The sequence below is a fragment of the Crinia signifera genome, chromosome 4, assembly GCF_055691185.1.
Source record: "Crinia signifera chromosome 4, ASM5569118v1, whole genome shotgun sequence".
In the NCBI taxonomy this organism is placed as follows: domain Eukaryota; kingdom Metazoa; phylum Chordata; class Amphibia; order Anura; family Myobatrachidae; genus Crinia; species Crinia signifera.
Window position 1 is genome coordinate 108,908,721 of NC_139220.1, and position 20,250 is coordinate 108,928,970.

The following is a 20,250-nucleotide window of genomic DNA, read 5'->3' on the forward strand; positions in this document are numbered from 1 at the left end:
AGACATTCTCAAATGCAATGGGGCTGCTTGCAGAAAGAGAGTAATCATACGCTGTGTGACAAGAGTCATATCAGGACCTTCCCAATCCACTTCAACCTGATTCCCTTCCCCAATTTTCTGAAAAGCAGTCATACATGCCAGCACTCTCAACCGTTCAATCCCTGCACACAAATCTGGCCAATGGTCATTAGGAATGAGGTCAGAGCCAATGGTCATTAGGAATGAGGTCAGAGGGATGGTCATATACAGAAGCTATTGCCTCTCTCACCCTATACAACAAAGAACAGACACGTAATCCAACTTTGGGACTTTGTAATTGCCGTCTGACTCGTGGGTCTGCACAGATAGAACCCAACCCCATTGCCTCAGTGGTGTTCAGCATTATGGAGTCTCCTCCATTATCCCATATTTGTAGAACCCATTGTAAAAGTCCCTGTCCCTTTTGCTGCCTGTATTTTGCAACCATCTCAGTAATTTCACTAGCGGAATAATTGCGGGTCTCTGTGGTGGTGTTATCGCCCTCTTCTTCTGATTCCTCACTCTCTGCCAGATCTGCACTGGTGGAAGCAGTATTACCTGACACATTTTCCTTTTTATCATTTTTATGCTTCTTACGTGAAATCACTTTGGAGGTGGTCACGGGGCGTAACTGTAAACCATTCTCAAACTCATTACCATCATGTGTGAACTCCTCTGGGTCTACTCTACACAAACCATCCCAATCATTTCCTTCTACAACAGTTCTAATAAGTAAAGGATCAACTGCTTGCCTTCCTCTGCTCAATTGTTTGTGGTTCAATACATTTACAACATATTGTGTGGCATTATTTTTTACAGTTTCAATCTCTGTCCCCTGATCTCTAACACAAGTACGTAAGACCGCTAGTTGTTCTTTCAATGCAGTATTCTCATCAGTTAACTGTACCACTTCTTCCTCTGTTGCAAACAAAGCCTGAGCACACATAGATAACACATGGGCACATTGTACTTGTTCAGATTTTTTCATTTTGCTTAAATCAATATTTACAACAGCATTTCTGGGGTCTGCTAAACGGACCAAAGTTACATATTTACATGCTTCACGCATACATGGGATCCAGTGACCATATCTTGACACCCATGATGGTAAATTTACAGCCTTAACTTTTTCAATTTTAGCTTTAAACCAAGACATCATTTTTGATGATACAAGGAACAATATTCAAATAAGGCACACCTAGACACGGTGATCCAACAACTGATCACTCCTACAATATGATCCAGCAACTGATCAATGATATACAGTACTGTGAATTTTCTACTAAATCACAAAACCTTACTCATATCAATGAGTCACAGGGCAACAATGACAGACAAACATACACTATGATTTTTTCAAATAAATCACATAAGCCTCTCTCATATAGCAATGAGTCAGAGGGCACACTTTAAAACTGTATTGGGTCTACTGATCACTATAAATCTTCCGATCCCACTTCTGACACCAAATTTTGTTCCCAGTGGAACTATTGTATCGGAAGTATAGTGAGAATCAGGGACACCTCAATACAGTTTAACAATTATTTATTTACAAAATCATTAACAAACAAGAAATAATACTTATACCACGTTCCTCAAAGGCAGTTACAAGAGATAGCCAGTCCAAACAAGAGAGTCCAAACATAGGGTGTATTTCCAGGGAGCCTCCTCTCACTGTGTAGTCCTGGATCTGTGGTCAGTCACAAGCACCCTGTCCTCAATCTTAGGTCCAATGGAAGCTCAAAATCAGTCTGTAGTGACCCTGTATTTAAACTAAATCCTGTGTGGTTGTCAAGGGATCATATCCACATATACATTAACTTGGATCCCTAGATTAGTGAATGCATATTGACAAACCCATTGTTGTATAGTATTTTAATTCAGGTCAACTATCCTGTGTATTTAGAATTGTAGTGAATCTTGTCAAATGCTTTGGTATATAAAGCATTTGACAAGATTCTACAGTACTTGAGCTCTGTAAACCTGTATATGTTTACATCAAATAACAATATTGTCTGGCTTCTCCTGTAACACAATGGCAGTCTAAATTCTGATTAACACACTATAGCTACTAGTCTATGTAGGAACAATGGCCCCTACAAAGATTCACAGATACATTCTTTATAACACAGATATAGAGCTATCTAACACACATATACATAGAAGACAAACAGTTTACCCTAGGCTAAAAGTCAACACGGTTACAGCCGCAATGTACTTGCCACAGTCCAGGAGCGTCCCACGCCCGTGAGGGGACAGCTTTAGGATGTCCCACTATAATGCATCCTGTGCCCCCTACTGGACAAAAAAACAAAAGAAAATGTATGGTCTTACCTCGTTAAACCTGTTTCTTTTGTAAGGGGCACAGGACACCCTCCCAGATGCACCTGGCTTGCGGGTATATTCCTGTTCGGGGAGTGCTGCGGCAGGGTGTGTGTGTGTGTGGTCTTCCTCCTTCTGCCTCTGCTCCTGCCCTGGGCTTGCTAAAAAAAAACTGTTGAGGGGAGGCAGGAAGCATGCTGTGCTCAAGTTTTGAACTCTTTGGTGCCCACTCTGCTACCTCACCTCAATACTCAGTGTAATGCATCCTGTGCCCCCTACGGACTCAAAAAATGGATTTAACAAGGTAGGGCCATGAATCTTGTTTTCATGAACAATTTATACTTGTGTGTATTTTATGTGTTTATATAACATAAATGCGTTTTGTGTTGACATCCCATCCTTAAGATACCTCATAAAATTCTGAAATACTGAATAATCGGTTATCCCAAATGTTTCTGGAACAATGCATTTTGGATAAGGGATGCTCCTTTTTTTTTTTTTTTTTTTGGAACCCATCTTTTACTATAGGCATTATCTAATCCAGAAATTATACAGTGTGTGCAACAGCAAGTGGGGCTTGCTGTTGCACACTATGTATATTTGGATTGTGGCTACTCAAGAGGGTCTTGTCCTTAAGTGTAAAGGGCCCTACATACGCAGAGATGTGTGCCAGAGATACATAACGGGAGATTCAGCACAAGAGATTTCACTCTTGTGACTCATTTCAGACAATGAGCCACATACAGAGAGATTTGTGTCAGAGATTCATAATGGGAGATTCAGCACGGGAGATTTCAAATCTGTCACAGAAAGTGAAGTAAAAACACTGCACTTCATCACAAAAATGTTATTATTACTGAACACATCTAGCACATAACTTTATGTCTTCTTTAATAAGTATTCTTTCACCTCCCCTAATATGCTGCCCCCCCCCCCCCCCCAAAAAAAAAATTAAATCATGGTGGCTAGTGGTTCCCCCTGAACCGAATGCAAACCCATATGCAAACTATTAAACGTTGGTGGTACAGTGGGAGCTGACAAAAAAATACTTACCAAGTCCGGGGTCCAGCGTCTCATCCGCTGTCATACAGACAATAATTTTGTAAAAAAAAATGGCATGGGGTCCCCCCCCCAGGCATGACCAGCCCCGGGCTTTTTGAGTGGTCCTGGTTCCCAAAATCCAGAGGACAAAGTGCGTGGGGTCCCCCAGATTTTGGGGACCAGCACCAGGCTCTTGAGCTGGCCCTGGTTTCCAAAATACGGGGGACAAAATGAATAGGGGTCCCCCATATTTTGGAGACCAGCACCAGGCTCAACTAGCAGGGGGTGTAATGCCATAGCCAGGGGACACGCTTGATGGTGTCCCGTGGCCAAAGCATTACCCACCCTAACTAGTCAGCCCAGGCCGGGAGTTTTTGGGGAGGTGGGGACCCCCCAAATAAGGGGGTCCCCCCTCTCCAGGGCACCCCAGGCCTGGGCTGCAGCCCGGGGCTATCCCCTGCACCCCTGGGCGGTGGGTGCAGGGTTGATAGCTTATTTAACAGTAATATTGTCTTTTACAGTAGGACTACAGGTCCCAGCAAGCCTGCCCCACATGTGGGCACTTGGGAGAACCACAGGTACCAGCATGTGGGGCATTAAAGGCCCGCCGGTACCTATAGCCCCCCTGTAAAGGAAATATTAAAATAAAACAACAAACACTGGTTTTAAATGTTTTATTTAATAAAAACACAAACACAGAGTTTTTAGTATTTTATTAAACTGCATCTGGTCTTCACCTGGGGGCAGCGGCCCCCTAAGCTCTTTTGCATGGCCGCCGCCTCCCAGGGCTTCTGCCTCTTCATCTGTGTTCTTCACCTGGGGGGCGGCAGCCTTTTAAGCTCTTTTGCATGGCCGCCGCCTCCCAGGGCTTCTGCCTCTTCATCTGTGTTCTTCACCTGGGGGGCGGCGGCCTTTTAAGCTCTTTTGCATTGGCCGCGCCTCCCAGGACTTCAGGAGCTCTTCACTCCTCCTCCGCCGTCGGACTGACTGCCCCGACCCTGTCTCGAGCTGGCTAATATAGCCAGCTCTAGGGGGCGGGGCAATGACGCGGCGAGCCGTGATTGGCTGGCCGCGGCCATTTTGAAATTTGAATTTTTTTTTTTTTTTTTTTTTTACATCTCCGTGACCGTCCCGATGCCGCCGCGCTGCCGCCGAGAGGAGAGGTGAGGTGGCGATGGGTGCTCCTGCTGGTGGGGGAGGGAGGTCAGGGGTGGCGGCGGTACGGGGTGCGGCGGTTCTGCGGTGCGGGGTGCGGCGGGTCTGCGGCGTCCGCAGTCGCTCAGTTCTGCTCATCTGCCCGCAGCCACACATGCGGGAGATGAGCAGGAGCTTTCTGAGCGACTGCTCTGAATTGTACAGCCCGTCCGTTCTGAATCTTGGACAGATTCAGAACGGCGGGTGCGCGCATGTAAATCGCTGTGTGGGCTATATACACAGCGATTTACATGCATCTTCAGGCATTTTCTGAGCGATTTGTTAGAATCGCTCAGAAAATGCCTGAATATCGTGCTGTATGTGGGGGCCATAAGGCTCATGAAGATGCTAATCAACCCCAGAGTAGTTCCTGCAGTGTGAACAGATGCTGTGTGCATGTAAGTTTTTTTATGGTCTGTTCCCAGATTCAGCTCTACACTTAGGCAGCTGCTTAGGGGCTCCAGAATCTGAGGGGCGCCCATGAGTCTGACTATCACAAAAGTAATGATGACTCTGAGGGAGGCATCCTTGTTGAACTATCTATGTTCAGCAGCCTTCTAGTCTTTTAGTCTATTTGCATCCAATCCATTTTTCTGCACAGCTTGAAGCTACAATGACCGCACCATATCCATCTAGTCTTTCAGGTGGTCCGCCAGGACAGCAAAATAACAGCAGGAGACACAGGAGCTTGGGAACAGCCATAGCATGACAAAAAGCAATCTACCCAAAGGACTCAATCACCAAAGGGGATACTTGTCCCTACTACACATTAAGGTGTGGCCACAAAGTAGAGCCCATACAAAGCCCTGAGGCCAATTCACCTGTACTGGTCTTTTACAGCTGTGCCATAGTACAGGGTCATATGTTTCCATACAAGTGCATATTGCCCCACTTCCAGCACTGATCTAATCCCAGTGCCTATGTTTCCCCTGTGGTGGTTTGTCCAGTGATAATTAGTGACATTCCACTTAGGCCTGACACTTATTGTAAGTGTCAGGCCTATCTCCCCATTCAGAGGGGGTGGATTGTTGGAGCGACTTTCAACGGATGTTGGCCTTCTCAGTAGATAGTAGGGAACTTGCTAGGAGAGAGTGCAGCCACGCTACGTGGCACTCCCAACAAACCACATCCTTTGAGTAGGTACACTGTATTGTGAGTCTGTAGTGTGTACACATAAGCCGATATGCACAGAAATATTGTTAACGTTCTCGTGCATATTAACTATAATCGGCTAATGTGTACCCAGATTTAGGGGTCCAATACGTTTTTCAGCTCGTGTTAAATTAACTTGGGCCTCAATTTAGTTTAACAGGTTTTAGTAAGCAGCTCCACATTAGAATCAACGGTACTTGTGTATTATCTGGGCGCCTGATTTTTTTCATTGCATGCCACTACTTAAGGCATTCGATGCGGTGCGATTTATCTTCATTGTAAAGACCAGATTTTTAATTGTATAGTCACCCATGGGTGATTTTATATCCAACTATTCATGGAGTTGATTTTATATAGTGTGGCGAGCGCAGCTGATTACTTTACATGTATTCTGTGTCCCCTTGCGGGGCTCGCTGCGCTCGCCACGCTTTGTCCTAGCCACACTATATAAAATCAACTCCATGTGTAGATGGATAGTGGGGGTATGAAATCACCCATGGGTGACTATACAATAAAAAATTGGGTCTTTACAATGAAAAATCGCATTGCATGAATTGTATGCCACTATATTGCATGCGATGCAATGAAAAAAATCGGGCGCCCAGATATTACACAAGTACCGAATCAACCCCTTAGCGTTTAAGGTTTTTAAACATCTACCCTTTTTAATACGATTTTATTTTTTTTAGGAAACATTTTACTTTTTAAGAATTTGTTTTATGTATTCCCTGTTTTTTGTTTTTTTTCTCCATGCATTCTCTTGCCATAGGTATTAAGTGAAGCTGTGGGAGCCCTTATGTATCACACAATCTCCCTATCTCGAGAGGACTTGGAAAAATTCAAGGCCCTTCGTATTATTATACGAATTGGTAGTGGATATGATAATATTGATATTAAGTCTGCAGCTGATTTAGGTAAGTGTTGGGGGTCAATATGAGATTATATTACACAAGACCAACTTGACTGAATGCAGAACTTTTTCATTTTTTAGGCATTGCAGTTTGCAATGTTCCCTCGTCCTCTGTGGAGGAGACAGCGGATTCTACTCTTTGCCACATTTTGAACCTATACAGACGAGTCACATGGCTGCACCAAGCTATGAGGGAAGGGAATCGAGCCTCCAGTGTGGAACAAATAAGAGAGGTTGCTGGAGGGGCTGCAAGAATCCGTGGGGAGACTTTGGGCATCATTGGACTTGGTAAAACTCCGTCTTATAGGATCATAGACATTGATGAAAAATGCCACACATTTATCTGTACAGTTTAAAAAGGTACTTGTGTAATATCTGGGCACCCTATTTTTCATTGTATTACATCGCATCGCATGCAATATAGTGGCATACAATTCATGCGATGCGATTTTTCATTGTTAAGACCTGATTTTTAATTGTATAGTCACCCATGGGTGATTTCATACCCCCACTATCCAACTACGCATGGAGTTGATTTTATATAGTGTGGCGAGCGCAGAGAGCCACCGTGCCCGAAGAGTGGCGAGCGGACGCAGAATACATGTAAAGTAATCCGTGTCCCCTTGCTGCGCTCGCCACACTTCGGGCTCGCTGCGCTCACCACACTTTATAAAATCAACTCCATGCGTAGTTGGATAGTGGGGGTATGAAATCACCCATGGGTGACTATACAATTAAAAATCGGGTCTTTACAATGAAAAATAGCATGCCATAAGTAGTGTCATGCGATGACAAAATCTGTCACCCAGATAATACACAAGTACCTTTAAAAAAATTAGAATCTTGTCCTCTACAATTTGTCTTGTATAAATAGAAGCATGGCTATCACTAAGGTGGGTGCACCTATGTTACTTTTTCTTTGCATTTGCAGGTCGAGTTGGTCAAGCAGTTGCTCTGCGTGCCAAGGCTTTTGGCTTCACAGTCATATTTTATGACCCATACCTAGCAGATGGGATTGAGCGTTCTCTGGGCTTGCAGAGGATGGCGACTCTGCAGGAGCTGCTAATGCACAGTGACTGCATAACTCTGCACTGTAGTCTGAATGAACACAACCATCACCTCATTAATGATTTTACCATAAAACAGGTGAGTTCAGGCTACACCAATCTAAAATCGTGTCCACAATGTAAGGGTGATTTTAACAAACAATACCACACTCAGTCTTATTATAACCATATTCAGAACTCTCTTGATTAGTATGCTTCAATATGTAAAGTATGCTAAGTCGGTGACCGGGTGATTTGTCAATGTTGCACAGTTGCAATCCTGACGTACAAATAGCCATATATGGTCTCCAGTGGCGTGAGGCAGATGAGGCACAGCCTTTCCTGTCATACTAGCGTATATGCCGGCATTGTGAATTGATAAAGTATGTCAAAAATACAAATCATTGATAAAAAAAATCTTATTTTTATTATCCTAATCATTTTTATAGTCAAAACTCTGGAGTAAAGTCTATGACAGGTGAGGCAGTGCCTCACCTGGCTACCTCTTCTGCACATCTCTTATCAATACTCGGCGAATCTCCAGCAGTATATACTGCTGCACATGTGTGTAATGCTGGCATGTACCCCATGGCTCATATATTGTGTGCATATCTGGCTCTGGTACTTGCCAGGGACTCTTCAGCCATTTACCTCACCGCATGTCCCTGATGGTCTCCTCTCCTGTCTAATTTAGCACAAACGCACCTATTCTAAGTATGTCGGTTTGCACTGTTGAATGGGTATGTTGGAAAATGTATGGCTAAGGGGGGATTTCAAGTAGTCCCAATAATTTACACAGTGTGAAAATGTTCTAGTTAGGCCCACAGGTGCACTGAAGAGGAAAAACAAGATATAATTTTGGCCCCATGCCTTAAGATTCTTTAGGCTGGTTGGAATGAAATTCTATAAATGTATGGGAGCAAATAACAATCAGCTGCTTGCTCCCAAACACTGGAAAATGGAAAGAAATTAGTTCAGACAATTTGGTTAAATAATTGGTTCAGAAAACCATAGTCTCCAAAATGTACTTTTATTTAAAAAATTTTTTGCTAAAAACCTATTGGGGACATCTGTAACTGCCACTACCGGGGAAATAACATGTAACTGGCACTAAATTCGTGCAAGGATGTGATTGTTTGGCATTCAAATTCAGTGTCTGAGATAGTACACAAACTTGGTTTCATGTTCTAAAACCTTGTTTCATGCGAAATAAAATGGGTGTTTTTCATGTGTTTGATGTGCTTCATTCAAATATAAAAATATTCCAAAATACGTAATAGTCCGTTATTCAAAATTTTTCTGGTCCTGAGCGTTTTGTATAAGGGATACTCCACCTGTATTCAGAACAGAAATTGTGTGTGTGTGTGTCACCGTCCCCCCTCCTTCGGATGGTCATATTGCCAGTATAATTTAATCTCAAATCTACTAACCTTCCTTTTCCAAATATGATATTAAAAGACCCGCTGGATAGTAAGCTAGAAAGTTTCCAATTGTACACCTGGCAATTGCATCTTCCTGGGTAGCTAAAGCCATAGTATGATCTGCAGATTTTTTTTAGGTCTCCATTTCGATACCCCCAGAGCTGTTGACTCAAGTGGACTTGAATACCCCTGGTTTCATACCTGGTTTGTAGATGCAGACTCCAAGAAGGCCTCGGGAAGCTCTCTCCTTTTTCATTGGATGTGCACTTTGGCACAGAATTGGACAAGATTGTACCCACGTTTGCGGCTTGTTTGAGTGCTTTCCTACCTTCTGCAACAATGCCAATGTTGGAACTATCTAACTTTTTTTTACTGGCAAGATAAGACCAGACATAAGTATTTCCCCAGATTCCAGGTTCCTTACACCGAATGAAACCATCCTTGTCCACCAAACGCCCTACTGCCAAGTGAACTGACAAGCATGCTGCATGACTGAGGTAGACTCCACCTGGTAAACCCAAGTGTGTAAGGTCAGCTTCTGATATTCTCTGAGACATGATGGCAACCATGATGGACGTGATAGTCAGATGAGTAGGTTTTCATGGCTTTGCCCTGACCTTTTTGGAGTGTCATCCAGCCACGCACTTTTAAACAGGCCTTCCATTGGTTCATGGAAGTGCATTAGCCCTGATGGAGTCCATTCACTCCTTTATAGCCTCCGGGGTGATCATTCCGTTTTTTTTTCAGTAGGAAGTGGTACTGTTTTCTGTACCAACTTCTTTCTGGTTCATAGACCAGACCGCTCGTTCGGACTCTAGAACTTCATGGACTCCCTGAATATTCAGGATGCCTATTTGACCCAGATGGGAATATGTAGTCATCAGTGCTTCTTGACGTTTGCGTTATGGGTGTGGGGGGTTAAATTCTAGTTTTAAACATTGGCGTTTATTCTTTCCATGGTTCTGTGTTGTAAGGAAAGGTATGGCAGGATATCTCCCCCTCACCCTGGGATAAGAGTCCTATCTTTTATTTGGAAATGTATTTCTCATGGCCCAATCTCTGGAGGTTCTACAGGACAATATCCAAATCGTGGTGGACCTTCAGGCTCACGGGTGGATCAGCAATTAGCGAAAATCCTTCTGGACTCTCCGAGAGTGTGTGTTCCTTCTGAGCAACAAATTGCAGTCCCTACAGACCAAGATTCGTACTTTCTTAGGCCGTTGTTGGGTGCCCATAGTTTCATCAAGTTTTACTCTTAACAGCTTTACCCCAGTGGGTGGGGCATTTGGATGAAGTGCCCTCACCCAGCTTTGGGATGTCCCAGTGTCTAAAACCTGTGATTCACAAGGATGAGTGGGAAGTGGAGTGTTCTTGCCTGTAAAAACCTTTTCTTCGAGTTTATTGGGGTATACAGGGCACTCACCCGGATGCACCTAAAGTGCAGGCTTGTTTTGCACAGGTTGTAATTTACATAAATTTAAAAGAAACAGTAGATTAATCTTGCTTTGTTTCCTCTTGTTTACATTTTGCTTAGATGCGGCAAGGCTGCTTCTTGGTGAACACTGCTCGTGGGGGACTGGTTGATGAAAAAGCACTTGCCCAGGCTTTGAAAGATGGCCGAATCCGTGGTGCTGCTTTAGATGTCCACGAGTCCGAACCCTTCAGGTATGCAATTTTTTGGGAATTTTTTATTTATTTTTTTGTAAAAGGGTGTATAATGAAAACAAATTTCACTAGGGATCTAATTCTGTTTTTGCATGCAGCTTTTCTCAGGGACCCTTAAAAGATGCTCCTAATTTGATCTGCACCCCACACACTGCCTGGTACAGTGAACATGCTTCAATTGAATCACGAGAAGAGGCAGCTAAAGAAATCCGTAGAGCCATTGCAGGTATATAAAGACTACCCTCTCCTCTGCTCATTTTAACATTTCTGAAGGTTTTTGTATCTTTTCAGTTTAATGAAGGGAATATTGCATCGTAATTTGATTTTGTTTTCTAACTTCACAGGTCCGATTCCAGATGCTTTGCGAAATTGTGTTAATAAGGAGTATCTGATGGCAGCTGCTCAGTGGACAGGAATGGAATCTGTTCATCCAGAGCTCAATGGGGCAGCAGGATATAGGTAGGCCTACCAGACTATACTTCTAGTTTCTTTTTGTCTGTCTACCACTCCCTGAATGTTGTGTGGTAATCAATACTTAACTAAATCCAGCTATTCCCATGTCTCTTGATGATCCCGTTTTCTCTTGTGTACCCATTTTCTGTAATATACTCATGAAATCCTCACTAACATCATAAAAACCTACTGTATCTAGTCTGGTTGCCCACCTTAGCCAGCAGTCGTAGGACTAGATGCAGTAAGCTTCAAAAAGTGATAAAATGGAGAGTGATAAACAGCCAACCAATGTTACCGGCTGGGTTTGAAAAATGTCAGGCAGGAGCTGATTTTTATTTTTTATCACTCTCCATTTTATCACTTTTGAAGCTTAGTGCATCTGGCCCATAATATTTATATCATTGCTGATTGTCTCCTCACCATTGTTTCTGTTGACTTTATATTATTATGGTCTGTTATGTAATCATTTAATACAGTATGGTTCTGTTATCGCATCTTGCTGCATTCTGTGTTATACAATCACATATCCATATATGCCCTTTTGTTACTGTCCCACTTCTTTACATTACATTTACATTTGATGTGAGCTGCTCAATGCAAACATAAAGGCTTAAGGTTAGATATTACAATTGAACACATGGGACATGGTAGTATTTTGTCCATTTAACACTCTTCTTGAGTGACTTACACTCAGTGCTTTATGGCTTATGGAAGCAACTGACAAGATTTGTTGTGTGATGTTCTTAATGGAAATATCCATTTTGGTTACGTTTGTTTTGGCTTAATTTAAACGTTTGAGGTTTCCGTTTTTTTGTTGTTTTTTTTTAAATATGTCTCAGTAAAGGGAAAGGAGAACATCCACTGTCGCACAGGGTGGATTTTGTGTGGTTTTCATGTATCTCCATGTTAAAAAAGATTTAGTGGCAAACTTGTTCAGTCTATCACTTTGCAGGTCCATAGAAAGGTCACTTTTATGCCCAAACTCACTGCTTGTTGTATTGTAACAAATTATACTTGCAGATCAACTTTTATAACAAATATCAACACAAGCTACTTTGCTAGTAAAGCTTGAGTCCCTATTTCAAAACCACAGTCCCTTATGCTTTCATTTTGTCAATAGTCATGGAAACCTAATTCACTTTGGTTTGGTTGCTGCTTTATTACAGATTTCCTCCAGGAGTTGTGGGAGTTGCTGCCCCAGGACACCCAGCTGCAGTGGAAGCATTGATGGCTCCTTCACATCCTTTAATCCCCTCTGTTTCCCACACTCCATCACCTGGACAGACCAGCAAACCTGACCCAGACAGAGAAATTCCTACTGACCAGTAGCGATACTACTCTTCATTTTTGTTTATTACATTTGTTTTACTTTTTTGTTTTTTTTTGTTTTGTTTTTTATTTCTTTTTAATTACCACTCCTATATTTGTGCTCGGTTTCCCCCTCAGTCTAGTTTGGGGGAGAAGGGCGGGAATCCAGGTCTTTTCAGCAGCTTTACCCGGTTGATGGAATCAGGCTGCGAGCCCTGAGGTGTATCATCTCTCCTCACACCGGAAAGGAGAATGTTCTTATCAGTGTCTGGAAACCTTTAGATAATTGCCTTTCAACAGATCTATTTTTTAACTAATTTAGTTTTAAGTGAAATACAATACGGGTGGGTTGTGCTTCTGTGTGCTGGGGCAGGCTGATCTTTCTGCTTCCTCTAGTACAAGACATAGCCAGTTGTCTCAGGGAGCTGAGGCATCACCAAATTTTAAGAGTAGTAGGTGTCTGCTAGTCTGAGATGTACATTAGTTCCTTCAGTGCTAAAAGGACCTGAAATGCATTATTTTCCTAACATATACTTTACTCTCCTTCCTCACTGAGAATAGGTTAGGGAGGGTATAGAATCTGTTTTACAAAAAAAAAAAAGAGGATCATTGTTTTTTTTACCAAGAAGCCGCAAAAAGTGAATTATGTTAATTTGCTGAAATAATGATAGTTTAATGCATGTAAATTCATTATTTTTGTGGAGTTTCTATCTCAGGTTCTTTCAGTCCTTGTAACATTTCTCTGCTGAAGAGTGCGGTAACTGGATGCTGATTGTCTAAACGCACACCATCTGCAAATCCTCTTCTGAGTATGGTGGGAAATGTGGAATTGGGCATTAGTTTACTTGTTCCTCACAATTATGTCTATTTCAAGTGTTTGCCAAAATTATAACCATGTAGTCGGCTAAAGGTGGTACATTGTCCTTCATTAGTGTAGTAAGGGGCAGGAGTCTATAACTCTATACTCATTTTGTCAAGGGAGCGTCCTTGTTGCACTTAGTAAGCCTGGTTTGATTGTCATTTGCTTTTTTTTTATCTTGTATATTACTGAGGAGTTGAGACATTATTTTTATACCATGGACTAATTGTGAATAGAGTGCATTCATCATTTCTCAGTTTGATATGATGTTCCAAGTCTCAGGAATAATTGCAGGTTCAGGAAGGTCGTAATAGTTATGAATGGGTAGTGTAGCGGCTTATTGATAGTGTACTGATTTCTGTTGAGAAGCATAAGCTTGGAGACGCACCAAAATATATATCTGTTCAATGCGCCTGGTGGTGACAATCAACCATTTGCCAAATGCTGGAAAACAAATCAAGAAAAGAAAGAATGTTCGGATGAATTTGATAAATCAAACAGATTTAACAGAATGACCATTGTCTGTTTTCCAGTACTTGGAAACAAATGGTTGATTTGTAATATAAATGGTTGACTCCCATACAGTATAACATTTTTGTTCCTACCAGACAGTTTGGACAGATACATTTTTAGCTGTGTATCTGGCTTTAGTGTTTTGTATGCGTGTCCCCCTTCCCTCCCCAGCTATAGATCTGCATACATCAAACAAATATATAACTAAGGGGTAGATTTATTAAGCTTGGTGAAGTGATAGTGTCTGTTTTTAGTCACCGGCCAATCAGCTCCTTCCTGTCATTTTTCAAACCAAACCTGTAACATCACCGTTAGGAGCTGATTGGCTTGTGATAAAAAACAGACACACTATCACTTCAACAAAGGCTTAATAAATCTGCCCCTACGTTCTGTCACAAGGTGGCAATAAACATCACTTGAACACCAACAGTTTTTCAGTGTGTTTCCCATTCAACAGCAGTTTTCATTTAAAGAACATGTTCTTTCTAGAAGATCATGACAATTGCCTTGTGAATGAGTGCCATCTGGTTAGGCTTGAATGCATTTAGTCTCACAGCCGTCCAGCATAGATTTGCATGCCCCTAGTAGGCTTGCATGCGTATAGTCACACAGCCATCCAGCATAGATTTGCCTTCCCATTGGTAGGCTTGCATGCGTATAGTCACACCGCCTTACAGCATAGATATTTTTATTTTAATCTTTAAAATGAACAACCAATGTTCTTAATGGAGGTAGAATTTTTTTTTTTTTATAGAAATCAAATACCTCCCTATTGGTTTTATATTGCACACTAACCAATCGGTAATTGTGTAGTAACCATAGTTACTTAAATGTAAATACTTTTTGTAATTAATAATTTTGAGATAACTTGACTCCTGCTCCTCAAGCTCAGCCTACCTTGATGAATTGTACAATTTAGGTATCTGACCCCCTCACTCCTTCGTAGTTGGCTTTTGCGTGAGATTTCATGGTTATCTATCTTTTACGGCTTTCAGTCTAGCATCACAAATCGGTTGGCGACTTAAGGGCCATCAAGTTAACACCTAAATAAAAGCTAGCTTGGGGGTCCCTTACCATGCAACCGCTGTTTAGTCTGCAGCAGAAGGAGCTTTCTTGGGAGCCTGAGAGTTGCTGAAGAAGTGTGGCCACTAGTCGGAATATCTAACACTCGAGCAAGAGTTATATCAAGGGACAAGATGCCAAGGGAATGTCTGACCACAATGTTTCCCAGGAAAGTGTTTGAGTGTCTTTATGGGAAGCTTTTATTTTTGTCTGCATTCTTTTTTGTTTTAAGCCTTATGCAAAATATTGAGTTTATTAAATGATATTCTCGTCCTAAAATACTTCATAAATAGCGTTTGTAGCGACCTGCCACTACAAAAATTACTTTCCCAGTTTTTTTCCCCAATTTGGTCAGGTTCATTAGATTATCTGCCACATATGTAAAGGGCGATAGATGAAAATAAGTTATTTTAAATGCAATCAAGGCAAGTATTTTTGATTGATGTTACACCGTTGCTTTGTTTGCGAGATGAATTGCCAGTGGTATAGATAGAAATTATCTACCGTTTCAAACAGGGATAGACCTCTTTCCACCGCTGCGACAATCCAGGTTATTCCTATATCCATATTATTGTTCACGCTGAACATGGATGCAGTGCTGGCACTTGGAGATGCTGCTCTTCCCATGCTGAAAACTGGTCCTGGGTTGGTAGATGCAGTTTTATCCATGTACAGTACAGCTCACCTAGGACAATGCCAGGTAAACCCTTCTAGCTACCAGTGGCAGATACCTGGCACACTGGACCCTGTGGCCTTTTTTTCTGCTGAGAAGAATCTTTGGTTGCTGCGCATTCATATGCTATAACCCGGGATTTTAAGTTGGGTGAAAAAGGGGTATCGGAATTATTGTGTAGTCCCATTCCAACGCTTCCTTTAGTGACTTTGTCAGATTTAGTTTGATGACCTCCTTGTGCTGTAAAAGTATGAGGACCTTCAGTTACACAGTGAGTATTCTGGTGATAAGTTGGTAAAGTATGTTTAGGACTTACTATAGTTCCATTATAACTTCTACATCTAAGCTTCTGCTGTTTCTGGCTTGCTGGGGATGTTTATCTGATTATTTTCCATACTAAATAACTGACATTTGATTGCATTGTTTTTTTTTTTTTTTTCTTGTGTTTTTTTAAGTACTATTACATTGACCCAACCACTGAGAGTGATCTACAAAAGCCTGACCCCTTATGTTGCTAAGTGAACTTATTGGTTCAGTGGTCAGAGCTGACAATATCAGTTAGTTAACAAATAACAATTGATTATTCTTAAGTAAAATACTGGCAAGGTTGGACTTTTTTTGGGGAAAGCTGGCACACTCTGCACATCCAAACTTAATTTTGTGGCATTTTACTTGTAGCAGAGTTTTAGATACATATATATTTAAACACACACATATATGCTGTACCTGCAATTTGGAATAATCTAACAGCAATTGTGTAAGAAGCCAGTGTGTGCCGTCTAACTGATGGAAACCGCTGCATCTGCTTGTCCCTTCTAGCTTTAGACATTGAGTATGTTGTCCTTTGTTTTTGCAAACGGAACTCCTTCCATTATGTGTATTGACAAATATTTATACAATTTTCCTATTCCTTTCTTGATTAGTCACTGCATGCTTTATAAGATGTTCAATTATATATAGTATACCATATGAAGAATTTACATTTCATTAGAGGAATTCTTACCCCTTTACATGATTATTAAGCTGTATTTGTATATGCAATTGTAAACCTTGTCACTTGCATCTGGTTGCAAGTTAATTTTTTTTTTTTTCTAATCGAAACTAAAGTAAAAAAAATTTGTTTTTTAAATGAGACCTTTTTTTATTTATTTACTGTGTTTTTAAATATGTTTATGTATGGAATAAAGTGGGTGCTGGTTACTGCAAGTGAGAACACTAGGAGAACAAATTGCAATCTAGTCCTTATGTTTCTGTTTTCTCACTTATATCCTGCACACCAATTTTTCATCCCTCTCTCATGTTAGTCATTTCATTTTGGCGTTCATGCGGCTACTGTATATGTGACTTTCTTATTGAGTCATTTACATGACTTCGCCTTTATATAGGAAAGTGCTTGCTAGATTCTTTCCACAACAAGGGCTGGATAGGGGGGAGGGTGCGTGACAGTGGTGGTCGGAGGCCCCCACCCACCTCAGTTTAACACTGCGTCTGCTAACCACAGGTGTACAGCCCAGCATCTGTTATTATACGGGACTGCTGCAGCTCTGCATTGTACATGCACTGCATAAAATGCAGAGTGGCTCGGTCTCCTCACCTGTGATGGAGTGTATGAGTCGCTCTGTGCTGTATTGCAGTCTGTGCATGCAGAGCCAAAACTGAAGCATGCTGCCACAGTGAGTACTCAGGGACTCAAGGGGGGGGCTCTGTCCATCATATTAGAGGGCACAGTTTAACCTAGATGCCCTGGGCCTCCACAAGTCTTCATCCAGCCCTAGTCTTGGCAGCACTTGAAACTCATCGTCGGTGGGAAAAAGCTTAGATCTCATGTGCCTGTCTTTTTCTCATTTAACACATTGGCACCATATTTCTTTCAATTTGGGGGGCCTAACTTTTTTATAGACTATTTTGAGGACAAAAAAAAAAGTACCAAAAATGTGAGACTACTGGTGCCTGTTACGGTGTGAACAGATATTGTTCCCCAATACCATAGATAGCAGTGTCATATTGTCTAGTGTGTACCCTCCTGTCCACATTTGGTATGTGACGACCCAGCTGACTATGGCATGCTCCTGGATGCTTCCACTGAGTGATATATTGCACGGTCTTGTGCTACAGTATATCGTTCTGTGATTGTGGGCCATCAATGTAAATCTTTACATTGGTCGTCCACGATACAGGTGGTTGTCATGTGTACCTGGCCTTACATACTAAATTCTAGTGCTGCTGTTATATTGGGAAAGCAGGAAGCTCTGTTCGTGCTTGCTGGATAATTGTTAGCACCTAAATCTTAATCCATATGGGATATTTTGGAGGCTCGTCACTACTTATGAGTAGAACTGTCGGCAGCACATAGTATCTACAGGTAAATACATTCACAATGCAGCTCTGTTAACGTTCACTGTTTAAGGGTTTATAAAATTGAAAAGAAAATGTGCCAGCGCATCAGCAAGTAGCCCATCAACATTGTGAGGATTTGTTTTTTTCTATTTCTCCTTTCTGTAGGGAAACGCAAGTTTATAATGTTACGTTTTTGGACATTAAAATAACTACGCAGTTGAAAATAGCAAAGGCGAGTCAGTGTGACCGTGCAGAGCACAATACTGTTAACCTCTCTGTAGCTGAATAGGTTAGCTCAGTTTGGTAGTGCGGATGTAATCACTTGTAACTGGGATGTCTAGGAAGCAAATCACCAAAGTCTTAAGGGTTTTCTATTGAGCAGCAACCCAGCACACAGAAAGTAATCTCCTCGTCCTGTGAAATGACATGTATTTTATCCGCTCTCCTTTAAAAGGAGCCTTTTTTTATACTGTTTAAAAACCAGCTTCATAAATCAGCTCCAATGCAAGACTTCTGCGCCTCAATACAACATGCACATAGCAGGTTTCTTTTTTCTTCCATGAATCATTTTTGTGGATGAGTAGGGGTTAAAAAAAATTAAATATTCAGGTTTCTGCAAATAAGTTTGTGTAGATAAGGGGAGGGCCCTTGTGATAACCTGTATGAACAGGCCATGCATTAAATATTGGCTAGTAGCTTTAATTCTTGATATAAAGTTTATATTATGGGTTTCATTCCCTGTTTATGTGGGATATTGTTATTTGACATTCTTTTTGCCCCACAATTCCCATGTCACCGGGTATTTCTTGAGGGTCCCCTTAACCCTCAGCTAAGGACTTCTAACGACTGTGGTCCTGTCTGGTTTATTTTCCTGTATTGGTGATGTCCCAATCTGCATGGAGAAGATATTAGAGAGTATATTTCCCTGTACAGTGGCCCCACATCTGCAATGGGTGATCTTGTATTAACCCCGCATGGACTGAGCTGAGATGTGACCCCTGTGTCCTAAAGGTGCAGTGTTGTGTGGTCAATCTTGTGTTGGTTTGTTACAGGTTATGCACAGCTGACCAGCTTTTTATAAATTACTTGGAGTGTCAGAAATATATTTTTGTAGACAATGAACAATATGCCTTTTTTTCAGCTGGATAGCTAAAACTGTGAAACATTGAAAAGCTGTCTGTAAACAAGTGTTCTGTATTTTCATTGTTTTTTTTTTCCTTTTTTCCTTTTTTTTTTATTTGACTGCAAAATACTTTAATTTTTTCACTTGTAGTACTTAGAAAATGATTTGTTAGATAGTTTTCTGTCTCCTAATCATTTCTCTGTAATATTTTAATAAAGTTCTACAACCAATCTTATATTTGTCTTTGCTGTTCATCTGCTTTGTGAAAACAAGTAATATGATTTGTGTTGGCCTCATTCTAGTCTCTACTCTACAGCTTGCCATGTGTGTGTCCACTTAACCACATTTGGGGAACTTATGCTTTGATATGACTTGAAGGTTCATCAAATAATGGGTTCTAACAACATTGCAGATTATTGCTGGTACAGTCACTTGATTATACATGACGTACATTCATGTTACATGAAAAATCTCAAATAGATAAACATTTATATACAAATACATTTTACCTTTAATATTGGATGTATGTAAAGTACATACAAAATATCAAGGGTTTTAACATAGTACACGAGTGAAATTTTCTTCAAAGGAAAGGAAGTAATAGAACACGAGGACATGCACTGAAACTGGAGGGAGGTAGGTTCAGGGGAAATGTTAGAAAGAATTCACAGAAAGGCTAGTGGATAAGTGGAATAGTCTCCCATCAGAGGTGTTAGAGGCTAAGACATTAGAACAATTTAAACATGCTTGGGATAGGCATATGAATATCCTTATAAAGAAATAAGGATTAAAAAGTTTTGAGATGACCTGAAGGGTAAAAAAAAAGGGTCAGACTAGATGGGCCAAATGGTTCTTATCTGCCGTCAAATTCTATGTTTCTAAGTATAGCATGCTCATAGAGGCGAATTATACTTACCGATAATTCCTTTTTCTTCCTAGAGATCCCATGGCAGCCATAACACTAGGATGTTCCCCTTCCCCCATAGATTTAGAGAGGATATTTTTTTCTAGGACCGCCCACCGTGGGTAGAATAGCCTCCTTCTCTGTCTTTTTTAATGTCTCTGTAATATAGGTCCTGGAGAAAAACAACATAACACAGGGATCGAAAAACTAGTGGCTGCCATGGGATCTCTAGGAAGAAAAAGGAATTAT

The 20,250-nt window shown here is 41.3% G+C and overlaps 1 protein-coding gene across 6 annotated transcripts in view; it reads left to right on the plus strand.

Moving 5' to 3' along the window:
* LOC146074271 (C-terminal-binding protein 2) overlaps nt 1-19,332 on the plus strand; it is a 33,385-nt gene extending 14,053 nt beyond the window's left edge. For all 6 annotated transcript variants that reach the window (XM_083182184.1, XM_083182181.1, XM_083182185.1 and 3 more), the window contains exons 4-10: nt 6,497-6,641; nt 6,719-6,925; nt 7,569-7,783; nt 10,639-10,769; nt 10,868-10,995; nt 11,114-11,228; nt 12,389-19,332. In XM_083182184.1, the coding sequence (XP_083038310.1) occupies nt 6,497-6,641; nt 6,719-6,925; nt 7,569-7,783; nt 10,639-10,769; nt 10,868-10,995; nt 11,114-11,228; nt 12,389-12,551 (1,104 nt within the window). In that variant the 3' untranslated portion in view covers nt 12,552-19,332. The remainder of the gene's footprint in view (nt 1-6,496; nt 6,642-6,718; nt 6,926-7,568; nt 7,784-10,638; nt 10,770-10,867; nt 10,996-11,113; nt 11,229-12,388) is intronic.
* The last annotated feature ends 918 nt before the right edge of the window (nt 19,333-20,250 follow it).